Source organism: Coptis chinensis, chromosome 5, assembly GCF_015680905.1.
Source record: "Coptis chinensis isolate HL-2020 chromosome 5, ASM1568090v1, whole genome shotgun sequence".
NCBI lineage: Eukaryota > Viridiplantae > Streptophyta > Magnoliopsida > Ranunculales > Ranunculaceae > Coptis > Coptis chinensis.
This window is the reverse complement of record NC_141460.1, coordinates 75,550,486-75,563,757: the sequence shown is the minus strand read 5'-3', so window position 1 is coordinate 75,563,757 and position 13,272 is coordinate 75,550,486. Positions and strand designations below refer to the sequence as shown.

Here is a 13,272-nt window from a genome sequence, read left to right as displayed (position 1 = left end):
GGGAGCTGTAGCACTCCGGCCACTCCTGTTACAGGTGCAAAAAAAAATCAAAACTGTAGAAATTCCAGAACAAGCTTCCAAAGTCCAAACTTACGCCTAACCATAATCCTATACAACTTCACTGGAACTTCACTGGAATGATGTCATATACAACTTTTTCCTCCCCAAACGATGCCATGGGAGATGGAACAACAGTAACTCAGCATTCAAACTGTCTTAGAATTCTGCTCTTGATTTCCCAGTTCTGAGAAAAATCCCATTCCAAGAATTACACATACCAACTAAGTTAATCAAAGTATCAAACATAATCTCACTCTGTAACTTGCCATAAGTCCAGCCAAAGAGAGTCGGTGTCAATTTCAGTCTAATATAGCAGTAAGATAAGCTTCTAAGTAGAGGAAACAAGAAACCAACAAGGTAATCAGCAAAACTAACCAAAACTCTTGAACATTGATATATTTATTAGTACCACAACAATTTCGCCTCATATTACTACATTTTCATCACGCATAGAAATAGGAACATGAAGAAGAGCAGAAGTTAAACATTATTCAGGACATTTGAATAACCTAGCGACCATAAGATGCACTGACTTTGAATTTAAATGATATCTCCTGCTGAACTAGATTTATGACTGGAGACAAAACTGAAACAAAATCTAGTATGCAGCGAAGTTATCTCCAGCGCTGGGCCATATGCTCCTGTAGATGGAAATAGCTATCGGAAGAATACCCACAAGTGCAAGCTGAAGCTGCTCCGAGCTGCTGGTCTTAACTGTAATCTGCCCACTGAGCTTGTTGTTCAATCCAACACGGACAGACATCTTAGAACTTCGCCCAATGGAGAACTGAGACTGCAAGTTAGCCCCCAGTGCAAGGTCACCTCTCCACTTCATCAGAGACAGACCCAAGGTCGACTGATCTTGACCAATCGGAAAATCCTTCTCCTTGAACCGTGCTTCCAAGTTTGTACCATATGCCACATCACCCTGGGATCGGATGGCACCAGTGCTACCCACCAAAGTAAGGCGTCTGCCAATAGAAATCTGATCCTCAACCTTGAGTCCTGTGGCGACATTCTCCCCTAAGAAAGTAACAGATATCCCACCAGTAGTCTTGTTCTTTTTGAAGTTTTTGAATTTGGTTTCACCCCTGACAATGTAGCCTAGCTGCTTTCCTATAGTTTGAATATCGAACCCAGCTAGAGTTGATCCATTCTCTCCATGCTTGGCTGCAACAGAGGAATCCAAATGAATGTTGAACTCCTTTTTGTCCTTTGTGATTTGAACAGCAACACCTACCGGAAACCGACCAGCAGCAGCAAGACTCTCTTCAAGGCTGACACCATCATACCCACAGTCATGGTCCCAACCATGGGTATCCAAAACAGGCCTTGCCAAAAGCTGTGACGTTGGCTCCAAAAACCGGTACCTATAAGCTGGACTATCACAATCAAAGGAAGGTGGCAAGGCCATATCCGGTAATGGGACTGGCACTGCAGCTGGACCATTTTCTTGTTCTGCGTCCTCTCCCATGTAATCAAATGTATCAGTCGGATCCTTCCCTTTCTTCTTCATCGCCTTCATTCTATTCAGCTCCTCTTTCCATTGCTTCTTCTGAAGCAGTTTCACCCTATAATCGTACTCATCGAAATAAGCTTTCCTCTGATCCTTGCTGAGCTTAGTAATTTGGGATTTCCTAAGAGGCTTAAATGGTGGTAGCTGATCATATTCATCCTCCTCATCTTCTTGGTCAGAATCTGACAAGTCCTCCAAGTCTATATCAGAATCAACATTCTCACCTCCTTGATCGTCAGGGAGTTTAGGGTGGGCTCGTGACTGCAAAAGGGACGACAACAAATAGGGTAGAGGTGGAGCACGGACCCTGAAGCCAAACAGCTTACGATGGTCTAAAGGATCTTGAGGTTTCGAAAGGGAGCTCACTTCAGATAAGACCTTTAATGAGTAACACAAGAGCAACAACTGGGGTCGCCAAATTTGGCCATTGGGAAGAATTTTTTGGCCTTCTCTGTTCTTTCTACACGAAGGATGGTTCTCCACAAGTGAAACAGGATTCATCAAGCTTGGGTTCATCATACGCAGATCGCCAACTGCTTGCCCAATGGACTGTTGAACAATGTGGGACCGCTGAGCAACAAACACCTCATAGCTTAAAGGGGATCCAGATGGTCCATCCGGGGGTGCAGAAGCAGCATGGGTCAAAGTGACAATAGCACTTCTCCAGATTGACGAACCGAGAGTGCTAGTAATCGTCTTCAGCGTAGGCAAATCATTCAGATCTCTGGTTTGAGTGTCTAGTCGATCAACATAAAGGAGAATGTCCAGGGGAAATTTCTTTGTCAACTTCTTCACAGACGATAAAACCTTCCTGTTGAAAGCTTGTTCCATGACAGAAGTTCTAAGACCTGGAGTGTCAAAGACTCGGATCTTAACTCCACCAACAGTTCCAATGATCTCCTTAACAGTTGTTGTGGCAGGTTCAAATGCACCAATAATTGCTTTCTCTTCGCCAAAGATGGAATTTATGGTTGCACTCTTTCCGACGCCTGCTTTCCCAAGGACCAGGACATTCAAAGAGAAGTCCAAATCACCACTATTTTCTGCTTCAAGCTGCATTGCTGTCTTCTTGGCAGTTTCCACACTAAAAGCTTGACCAGTGTGCCTTCCCGCAGCGAGGGCCATACGATATAGAACCTGTGCAGCTATGGCATCATCAGGAGAATGTCCAAGTCTATTGATGAGCCTTAAGAACTTCACTCTAACAAGTTGTATCTTCTCAAGCTTCTTCTTTTCTTCCTCACTCAAGCTGTTCTCAGAATCTCCTCCAACCATGAGGTCTGCTGAAGTGAAAATATTGGGTCGGCTTGGCTGAGAAGCTGGTTTTGATGATCTAATTGAGGAACCCAAACCAGCAGGACGTTCAACAGAGAAAAGTCTAGAACCATCTTGAGAGGTTATTGTGACAGTACCACCTTCAGGACCTCCATTAGTTGCTGCTTTCAGAAGAGCAGCCAATGCGGCAGAATCAAATAACTCTTTGCCATTGCCCTCCTCATCCGTATCCACTTCTTCATCTGAATCCATGATAATCTGTCCATCCACTCTCTGTGAGCCGTCCTGAGAACTCTCAGCACCTGAGTTGAAACCACCACCTGAACCTCGCATCAGCTCCTTCATGATCTGTTCAGCTGTCCCGGAGTTACCAAAGTTCATCCCCTCATTGTCATCATCTGAAACTGAACCGTCTGCTTCTTCTTCATAATCTGAAGCTGAGTGTACTTCATCTTCAGTGGCTTCTCTTACATCTGAGTCAAATATAGACCTTGGTACTTCAGTTTTAGGAGAGTGAGAAGGGTCCGCGACCACATCATCCAATCCATCACCATCAGAAGCAACAAAAGTGTCACTGGCCTTGGCACTGAGAACCTGCACTTTTTCTTCCTGCAGTGCGTTCACCTCTTCCGATTTAATAGATGAGTCTGCACTCTGGGCTGCATCCAATGCATCACCTTGATCACCAGATAAATATTCAACTCCATCGACAGCTAACTTGAATGCGGACTCATTTGGCGTGGTTCCTGAATCAGCTACTGGCTCACTTTCAAGTTCAGGTTTCACACCGTTAGTCGCTGGTCCTAAAGAAACACTTGTTGCAACAGCACTATCAGATTTGTCATCATCATCTTTCTGAACTTCTACCCCTTCAGCTTTGGATTCTTGGTGCTCCATTACTTGAGTTTCATTAGCAAGACTTTCCACAGGTTCACAGTTTTTCTCAGAGTCACTATCTTTACTGATATCGTCAGCTACCTCTATGACATAAGGACCAGCCTCAACCGTCTTAGAATCAACAGGTTCTTCAACGACAGGAGATGACTGGTCTGATACAACCCCGATGGTCACTGGCTCCGGAGACTCAGCAAGTAAATCCTTTTCACTCGTCCATTTCACTTCTTTATCGTCTTCAACAAACTTAGAGTCAGTCACTTCGACATCTTTTGGATTTTCTTGCACGTTTCCACTGGTCAAGACTTGGACCTTTTCAATTGGCAGCTCCACACCTCTGGTATCTGAAACTCCATTACTGTCAGCCTCAGCGTGCCGCTTAGTGTCAACAACAGAACTCACTGCAATTACAGTATTCAAATCGCCAGCAAGCTCATCACCCAAGACCTCATTTTTCTTCTCATCAACAACCTCGTCTTTCGTTTCAACTGCTTTGTCCTCCCCAAGCTCACTGACATCGGAAACACCGTGTGCAGCCAATTCCCTAGAACTAGATTCCAATACTGCATTTTTGGCACTTTCACCCTCGGCAACATCATCTACCAAACCCTCTTCTCCTTCCTCAGTCCCCAAAACCTCATCTTTAGCATCCATTCCTCCAGCAAAACTCGGAACCCGAACAACAACATTGGAAACCTCATCATCATCATCATCATCAACCTCTTCTTCATCGTCTACTGAAACCGGAGCTTTAGGAGGTATCGATAAAGTCGAAGAAGAAGAACCCGTGTCATCTTTGTCAGAAGCAGTTTCAAAACCATCTTCACCACTCAAAAACCCTTCTTCCTCCTCATTATCATTATCATCATCTTCATCAAAACTTTTAACACTAATACTACTACTACTACTACGACGGCTATGTGTTTCTTTAGCAGTTTCAAATTCATAATCAGATGAAAGTGGTGCTCTTATTAAAAGAGAAGGAGAATTATTACCTGGTGAGTCCATGAAATGATAAGGTGTTGGGGGTTTGAAAGGGTTTATCTTTTTAGGAATGGATTAGATATGATAAGGTGGGAGAAGTGTTGTGGGTGTGGAGATTATTATTGAGCTGGGGAGAGATAAGGTAAATATATTTATAGAGAGAGAGAGAGAGGTGACTGACTTTTTTTGTTTTCTACTGTTTTTTTTTAGGTTTCATCGAAATTTTTTTTTTCTTTTACTGAACTAAACTACATTTAGGCCTCACGGATTGGAACAAACAATGGATGTGTGATATTTGGGCCTTTATATATCTCTTTGTGAGAATTGGGAAAATGTTCAATCAAATCTCAATCTCAATCTAAAGAGATTGGTTCGGTGAACATAGTTTTTTCCGATTATACCCCGGTATAGTTTTGATTATTACGGTTATGGATATAAATGAGATTTGTAATAACATATGTGAGGGAGGGGTAAAACTGTCTATTTGTACATTGAAATTCATGTGTTTCTCTCCTGATTTATCACAATGCCCTCTATTTTATAAACAATTGCGAGATTGCATCTGAAAGTTGGATTTTTGTGCTGCCTGACCCAAACTAGCTGATCGCACACGTGGCGTAGACATGTGCCAGTTAACTAGTATAAGTAAATAATAAGAATGCTAGCGAGACACTTAATTAAGCGATTGGTTAGGAAACATCCTACTAGATGACAAACAAAATTAGCTAGAGACTAGTTCAACCGTTTCCACTTTATATTTTCCGAGGTTTCCATTTTTTTTTTGTTCTCCGTTAGTTCACATTTCATACTTTGTACTTATACTAGCTATAACCCGTGGCTACGTCACTCTTGCGTCAAAGACACCTCTAAACATCCACAAATTCCTTAACAACATTTGTGGGATATTTTTTCTAACTAAACTCGATTCTGACTTATTTAAATGACCAAAGCATAGACTTAACTTACACTCTCACAAATGCTAACTTAGCTCCTGGCTTCCCAATTATATAAACGCCTTACTTCCATATGGTCAATTGTGGATGTATATGGTCGATTGTGGATGTGTACCGTACTGGGAGCAAGCTAGGTTTGTATAATAGCAATTGATCGAGTTGGTATGAAAGTGTATCTAAGGGCATCTCCAATGGGGGGTGTAAAATTACACCTCCACATAGGCTCCACTTAGGTGCCATTAGGATTTTACAACTCTAATTGCAAATTATTGTATAACCCATAAATATTCGTATATCGTAGTTGGTATTCTTGTGATCGGTTTAATAGGTGTTTTCTTTTACGGTTCATATTCTGGATTGGGTTCATCCCTGTAGCAATTGTATGGACTTTGTTGTAGACATTAAAAAGTGAGAACTCAACGGATCTTGCCCCTCGAATTAAAGAGGAATGTCACTTCAAGTGTCATCTGAGTTTAAAATTTTCAAATTGTGACTTTAGAAATAGATAGGGACGACCCTCCAAGTGATGTCTGAACGTTTCTTATGTTCAGACGTGTGTTCAAGTGTCGCTCGGGCTATTTATCAACTGATAGCGAAATGAGGATTCCCCACCCCCTCTATCAACTAATGGTATATTACCTACGATTTAGCACCCCCGTTGGATAGAGTTTTTTAACACTTGGGGTGTAAACTTTTCACTATATACGGTTTACACCCCCCATTAGAGATGCTCTAATAGGCTAATACTATACAACTATAGAAGTGAACTCACGATTTCATGAAAATTCTAAGTTGTATGTTTTTGCTATAATGTCTACTATGCAGTCTTAAAAATAAAGCTTTTAATGTGTGCGCATGCAGGGGATCCCAAACAGGTTCATTCAAAAATAGGGTAAGAGTCCGCCATATGTTGTAGACTTAAAAGTTCCTACTGGTTCACTTTTGCGTGTCGAATTGAAAAAAATGGATGGCATTCTTTTGTCTCAAAAAGGTTGGCAGAAATTTATGGAGTAATATTTCATTGACGTAGGGCATATTTTAGTTTTTATTTGTTGTTGTTTTCACATAATGCTTTGGATATCCAATAATTACCAATACTGTATTTGTTAAATGTAGGTGGAGGTCATTCAATGAGAAATATAAAGAGAAAGAAATTCATACTCGCTCAATTAAAGCTTCAGGCAGCCCGATCTTTTATATCGAAACATCCTTTCTTCATAGTTAAAATGAGACCATCATATGTGAACTCTAAATATGTGGTGAGTTTTTTAATATTATTTTAGTAGTATATATTAAATAGGACTCTTAAGCACATATTCCGAGAAAATCAGGACCACCACTTAAGCCCTTATAACTTTATTTAAAAACGGAACTATTTTGTATTATATACATCAAACTCTGATCCTTTGTTGTTGTTTTCACATAATGTTCTATAATGTTCTGGATATTCAATAATTACCAATAATGTATTTGTTAAATGCGTGTGGAGGTCATTCAATGAGAAATATGAAGAGAAGGAAATTCATACTCGCTCAATTAAAACTTCGGGCAGCCCGATCTTTTATGTCGAAACATCCTTTCTTCATAGTTAAAATGAGACCATCATATGTGAACTCTAAATATGTGGTGAGTTTTTTAATATTATTTTAGTAGTATATATTAAATAGGACTCTTAAGCACAAATCCCGAGAAAATCAGGACCACCACTTAAACCCTTATAACTTTATTTAAAAACGGAACTATTTTGTATTATATATATCAAACTCTGATCATTTGTTGTTGTTTTCACATAATGTTCTGGATATTCAATAAGTACCAACACTGTATTTGTTAAATGCAAGTGGAGGTCATTAAATGAGAAATATGAAGAGAAGGAAATTCATACTCGCTCAATTAAAGCTTCAGGCAGCCCGATCTTTTATGTCGAAACATCCTTTCTACATAGTTAAAATGAGACCATCATATCATATGTGAACTCTAAATATGTGGTGAGTTTTTGAATATTATTTTAGTAGTATATATTAAATAAGACTCTTAAGCACAAATCCCAATAAAATCAGGACCACCAATTAAGCTCTTATAACTTTATTTAAAAACGGGGTTGTCTCTATATATATATTATAGCTCTCCCCTCATCAATTGAGGGAGAGTTTTGAGAGTGTCCACGTGGGCAAAACTAATTACGATAAAATAGGGAGAGACTTTTTTTTTTTGTGCCCGAATCTAACCCCAAACTCTAAAATACGGGAAAGTAAACCACTCCGAAAACCCCAAAAATATCATGCCCAAACAGTCTCAAAGTTAATTGGTACATCTTCTCCGATCCTCATCTCAAATCCAAGTAGTATTTTTTATATTCCTCCTCTCAATCCAAGTTCCAAAACCCCAAAACTTTCGCCTTTTAATTCTTTGATTGCTGGCTACTCGAGGTTGCATTGTTATTATTTTGTTTCTCTATCTCTGAGATTATAGTCTAGAAATTGGCATTCATTGTGCGCTTATCTGTGATATCAGACAAGTGAGACGTGCAACTTGACCTTCTGAGGATGGAAAAGATATCCTTTCAGGTCGTTTTGACTAGGATTTTATTGTTAGTTTTTAATTTTAGTGGGTTTACGGAGAAGGCTGCATGGGAGTTCGCCAAAGATACAGGTTTGGATGTGGTAGTCATCCATCCCAACTTTGTATTGGGATTTGGGACCTATTATTCCTCCACTCCTTAATGCCAGCATGATAATGCTACTTCTCCTTCTTGAAGGTATTGTATTGTAGTTTTAACTTCTAATCTATTACGTGTGATTGCAATGGCTAGACCGATAAGAGTAACCAATTGCAAGTTATCTGAATTAATGCTGCCTATCGTAGTATCTGGTATTATTGTTTAGTTTTTTATCACTACTTTCTGGTACAGGTTCCACCGAAGAGTATGGGCATTTTTACATGGGACCTGTTCATGTCAAAGATATGGCCCCTTGCTCAAATTCTGCTATATGAAAATTTATCGTCGGGAAGGCACACTGGTGTCGAAGTCATAAACCCATTTGGAGTGACTTTGCAGCTAAACTCGAGAACTTTACCCCGAATATAAGGTTCCCAGGTAATGAACTTCACTATGTACATGACTTGAAGTATGAATTGTAACACATTTTAACTAGACATAGGTTTATTCTCTCAGTTAAAAGTTGGAATACTATATATGCTTGGCGAGTTCGCCAATTTGAGGATTTGGTTTGTGCATAGACACCGCCAAGAAGCCTTTGGTAGCTTTCAATTGTTCCCCATGGAATTGAGGGTGTACCAGTAGCTGTAAGTATTATTGGTAAATGGTAATTGTCAATAAATGCTTTGGTGTCATTGCCTCCCCATATCTCAGGCGTAGCAGCATTGCTAAAAGCCACACACCGAGATTGGTCACCAGCGAGAATCAAATCAGCAATGATGACTACGTCTTATGTAGTAGACCACAATGGGAAACAGTTAGTTGATGACAGTACTAGCGACTTAGCTACAGTGTTGCATTATGGATTAGGGCACGTCGATCCTGATGGAAATGGAAATGTGCCCAGAGAATTTGGAGGTTGCAAAAGATGAGATTTCGGGGAAGCGAAGTAAACACTAGAACATAATGGAAATGCATGATTCATTTGAAACTCCTCAAGAATTTTGTGTTGTCACTAAAATTTACACAGGTAATTGGCTTATTTTATGGATTGTTTTTATGTTTTTTTTTTTTTTTTTTTTTTAAAAAATTTGTTGATGGAAATGTTAGCTAATGTGACTAATTTGTTAAAGGGATAAATTTTTGAAGTTTTTGGGGATGATTATTGCTTTCCTTGCGACCTCGAAATCGTGTCATTTTTAACACCAAGCCTTCTTAGCTCAGTGGTAGAGCGCGTGGCTTTTAACCAGGTGGTCGTGGGTTCGATCCCCACAGAAGGCGCTACTTTCATGAGTTTATACCCAAAAAAAAAACAATGGCCTTACAGTTCTTTAAAATGGATTTGAGTATGATATAAGTTAAGGTTTGCCTTAACACATCCAAATCTTCCGAAGTCAATGCGGTAGCAGCCACTGTCCCGACCTTTTCTTTCACTAAACCCACCTTATATATATGCCCCCGTGGTTTCCCAACAAAGTCTTCCTCCTGCTACTTGGTAGCCAGCTGTGTCATCACCTGGGCCGGTGAGCTATAAGGCCTCCTAGGAATTTGACACCATTGAGACAACCTTACTGGAAGGTTCTCTTTTGGTCGAAAGGGGGCTCTAATGCTCCCATCACCCTCTTCCTGCGGCCTCCACCATTGATTTACTACTTGATATGGGCATAGGTTCAAGTTAAACTGAACCACAAGGAGCCAACACTACTACTCATAACAATGTCGAGTACTCTTGATTTGTAGTTGAAATTGTTTTAAAATTTAGCTTAATAGTATGGGCTTATGTAGTATACAAAGTTTATATGGAGACTTACGTAGTAAGAAATTTACAATTTTATGTAGTTGCATCGATTGTAGTTTTCTTCCAATGAAATTTTTGGACTATCGTTTGTATATTTTACTCGACTTCTATGTTAGATAAACTTTCTATGTGAGTTTTCAGTTAGATATATATGCCTTAGATGAACTCCTTAAGTGAAAATTCTGGGTAAGTGGTGCATAACCAAGGACGGATCCAAGAATCTGAGTTGAGGGGGTTGGGCAAATCCTTATCAATTCGATCAAGCATTCCTTATAGTAATTCAATTGTGGAAATTTCCTAAGGGAGAAATGCTTTCTAGAATTTTAGTTTTGGAATGTCAATATTGTGTAAACCAATTTGAGTTTATTTCAAAATAATTAATCGATAGCCTGGCAGACCATTTTTTAATATAGAATATATCCGAATTCTTTCCACTTAATTTATTGGATTGGGTTTTTTTTATTGGACCTTTACCCCATTTTGGAATTTAACGATTTTAAATCTAATAATATGCATGAATATGCTTACAAGATTATTTTGGAAACGGAGAAACACACAAACGAATTATTTTTTATATGCTTACAAGGAAATCAGACCATCTTGATTAGTTACCCATCTTGATTTTCTCTCGGCCTTTTATTCCTTGAACTTTGGTCGTTTTGTTGTGATCGACACTTTGTTAAGATGCTTATGAGGGCATTCCATAATTTTTTATTGTAGCTCATGAAGCCATACAGGATGTGAGGTAAGAAGGGTACTACTTTAGTCATGCATCAAGAAGTTGCTACATGGACTTCTAATTTGCTCATTTCCTACTATTTTACTGGTTGCAGGAAAAGTGGGGATCAAACCAAAGCAATCTCTTAGATAAATGCTTTTTCTAGATCACGTTTACCATCAACAATGGTTAAGTGGTCAACTACTCAGATTGGCATGGATAAAGAAGCAAGTAAACCTAATACCAGTACTCCTCAAGCCCTTCTTAGTAAGTACTCATACTCTCTTCTATTATTTTTTTGTCGAAGATTGTGTTAGAATTATATTTTGAGTTTAGGAAATCTTCAAATCAGTTTTCTTGCTAACTGCTAGATATATGCTAATTTATTCTACTGAGTGGTTCTTGAATTTTGAGCGTGGGGAGCAGAGATATTCAATAATAATGCCTTAAGACTTCGTGCTAAGTCAGTATTTGATGAGTCTAAAGCGGACTTTGAGCAACGGTTACTACAGCCATACAGCAAGGTGGAAGATGATCTTCTTTTCTACATTGACAATAAGCGAGAAGAGGAGGAAGAGAAAAAGGATGACCAGGAGATGCTTGAGTCTACCAATGATGCATTTACAACAGCTGCACATATGATGAAGTTCACAGCTAATGATGAGAGAAGAAAACACAAAGAAAACAGAAAGAGTAGAGACATAGAGATGCGAAATCAGATTTGTTGTTGAGTTGGGTCCAAGTTTTGGTAATTGAAATTGATTGTGGACTGTCGGATGATGCCATGCTGATGGTGGGGTGTGCTGATTTTTTGAATTTCAGTGGAGGAAATTGTTGGGTGACACAACTTAAAGTTAAAAGGACTATAAGTTACTCTCTATAACAACGCCTGATGTTGCACTAGCCCAGCATGTATCTCTTCTATTTGACATTGCAATTAGGTCTGTAGTAAACTTCATTAGCTGTTTGTCTATGTTCAAGGACTCCTGCCACACCTAGGAGCATTACCTGGCTATGTTTGATTTTCATTTATATTTAAATTGTGTGTTTAGGAAAAAAGAAAAAGATAAGGCAGACCTTGAAATATCGAATGATTATTGTTAATGGTATAGCATTCAATGTTTTAAGGTCTCCAGAATTTGTAAGTGCAATGCAAGATGTTGCAGATTCTACTGCGCAATCGGATGCACCAACATACCCTGATCTTGATCCGGGCCAACTCTGGCACGAATGCATCCATTGACTGCTGCAGTCATTGCTGCTGGTGGAAATGCCAGGTACTATGTCTATATATCTAACTCAATACAGGAATTTTTTTTTTCCCAAAGTCCCTCAGCGTCATGCTTGGGACTCCCAGTCCCAGGGTACTGGTGTGTTATGAATTGTGACAAAGAATTCTCACTTTGTAAACGTATTTTTGAAACATTGTTGGTTTTGTAATGAACATGTGATCTTCTTTTTCAGAAAATAATGGGTAAAAAAGTTTAGACTGATATTGATATTGATTTACATTCATGTTTTCAAGTCTATTATGTTCTCAGTGAACTGGGTCCATGCATATGCCATCCTAACCCTGTTTAAGATTTGTGGTCGCAAGTATAAGAAGAAAAATGGAGGTAAAACCAACAGTTGCTCTGAGGGCTATATTTGCAGGTGGATTAGCTGTATTTGCCAAAGTGGTTGGGTGCAATGAAAATTTCTGCCGGTAGCGTTAAGGGGTACAAAGAAATGTCGCTATGATCGCCGCGGCAAGCTAATGGCGCGTTTCAGGATCAAAAGCAGAACAAAATGAAGCTTCCAAGAAGCCTTCGCAATAACTTATCACAATTGCTCCAAATTGTTTTTGTAGAAGGATTTAGTGCAAGGGTGGATTTCACCACTCTTTTGAATGTTAAATTACTATGTGATTGCTGCGGCTTTGTTGTTGCCTTGATTATTAAACGTTTTGTTCGCTCGAATCATTCACAAAATCACAAGTTATATGTACCTAATGCAGGTGATAGATCACAAAGAATCCTTTTTCAGAATTAAGCCAAATGCTGTTGCGTTTGCCAACCTTATTGTTGCTGTGGCGCTGTGCTAATCAATTTAAACTCTAAACTGTCTGGATAAGTGGTCAACCATCTTTGATCCCAAACCAAAAAGTAAGCATACCAAATTAACGGATCACAAATTTACATTTTCAAAACTTGATTATTACATATTGTTAAACTAACAAATTGCATTGGATATATATGTACGTTATTTTGATAATCATAATCAAGTAACTAAACTAAGTAAACCTGCCATTCTTTTTACAAAACAAATGAAACGAGATGCACAAACATAATCGGAATATACGTGTAATACAATCGTCTATAGTTGCTATTAGAGTATCCCGTGAACAAGTTCGATAAAAAAATGCATAGCTATAAT

General features: G+C 39.1%; 1 protein-coding gene and 1 non-coding gene across 2 annotated transcripts; one reads left to right on the top strand and one right to left on the bottom strand.

Annotated features, from left to right (window-relative positions):
• Positions 1 to 431: 431 nt before the first annotated feature.
• LOC147498932 (translocase of chloroplast 159, chloroplastic-like) lies at positions 432 to 4,999 on the bottom strand. The gene has a single exon (XM_086560772.1). The coding sequence runs from the start codon at positions 4,751 to 4,753 to the stop codon at positions 659 to 661; it is 4,095 nt and encodes a 1,364-aa protein (XP_086416898.1). The 5' UTR covers positions 4,754 to 4,999; the 3' UTR covers positions 432 to 658.
• A 4,551-nt stretch (positions 5,000 to 9,550) lies between these two features.
• Positions 9,551 to 9,622, top strand: TRNAK-UUU (transfer RNA lysine (anticodon UUU)). Its single transcript has one exon. It is a non-coding gene; the product is annotated as a tRNA-Lys (tRNA).
• The last annotated feature ends 3,650 nt before the right edge of the window (positions 9,623 to 13,272 follow it).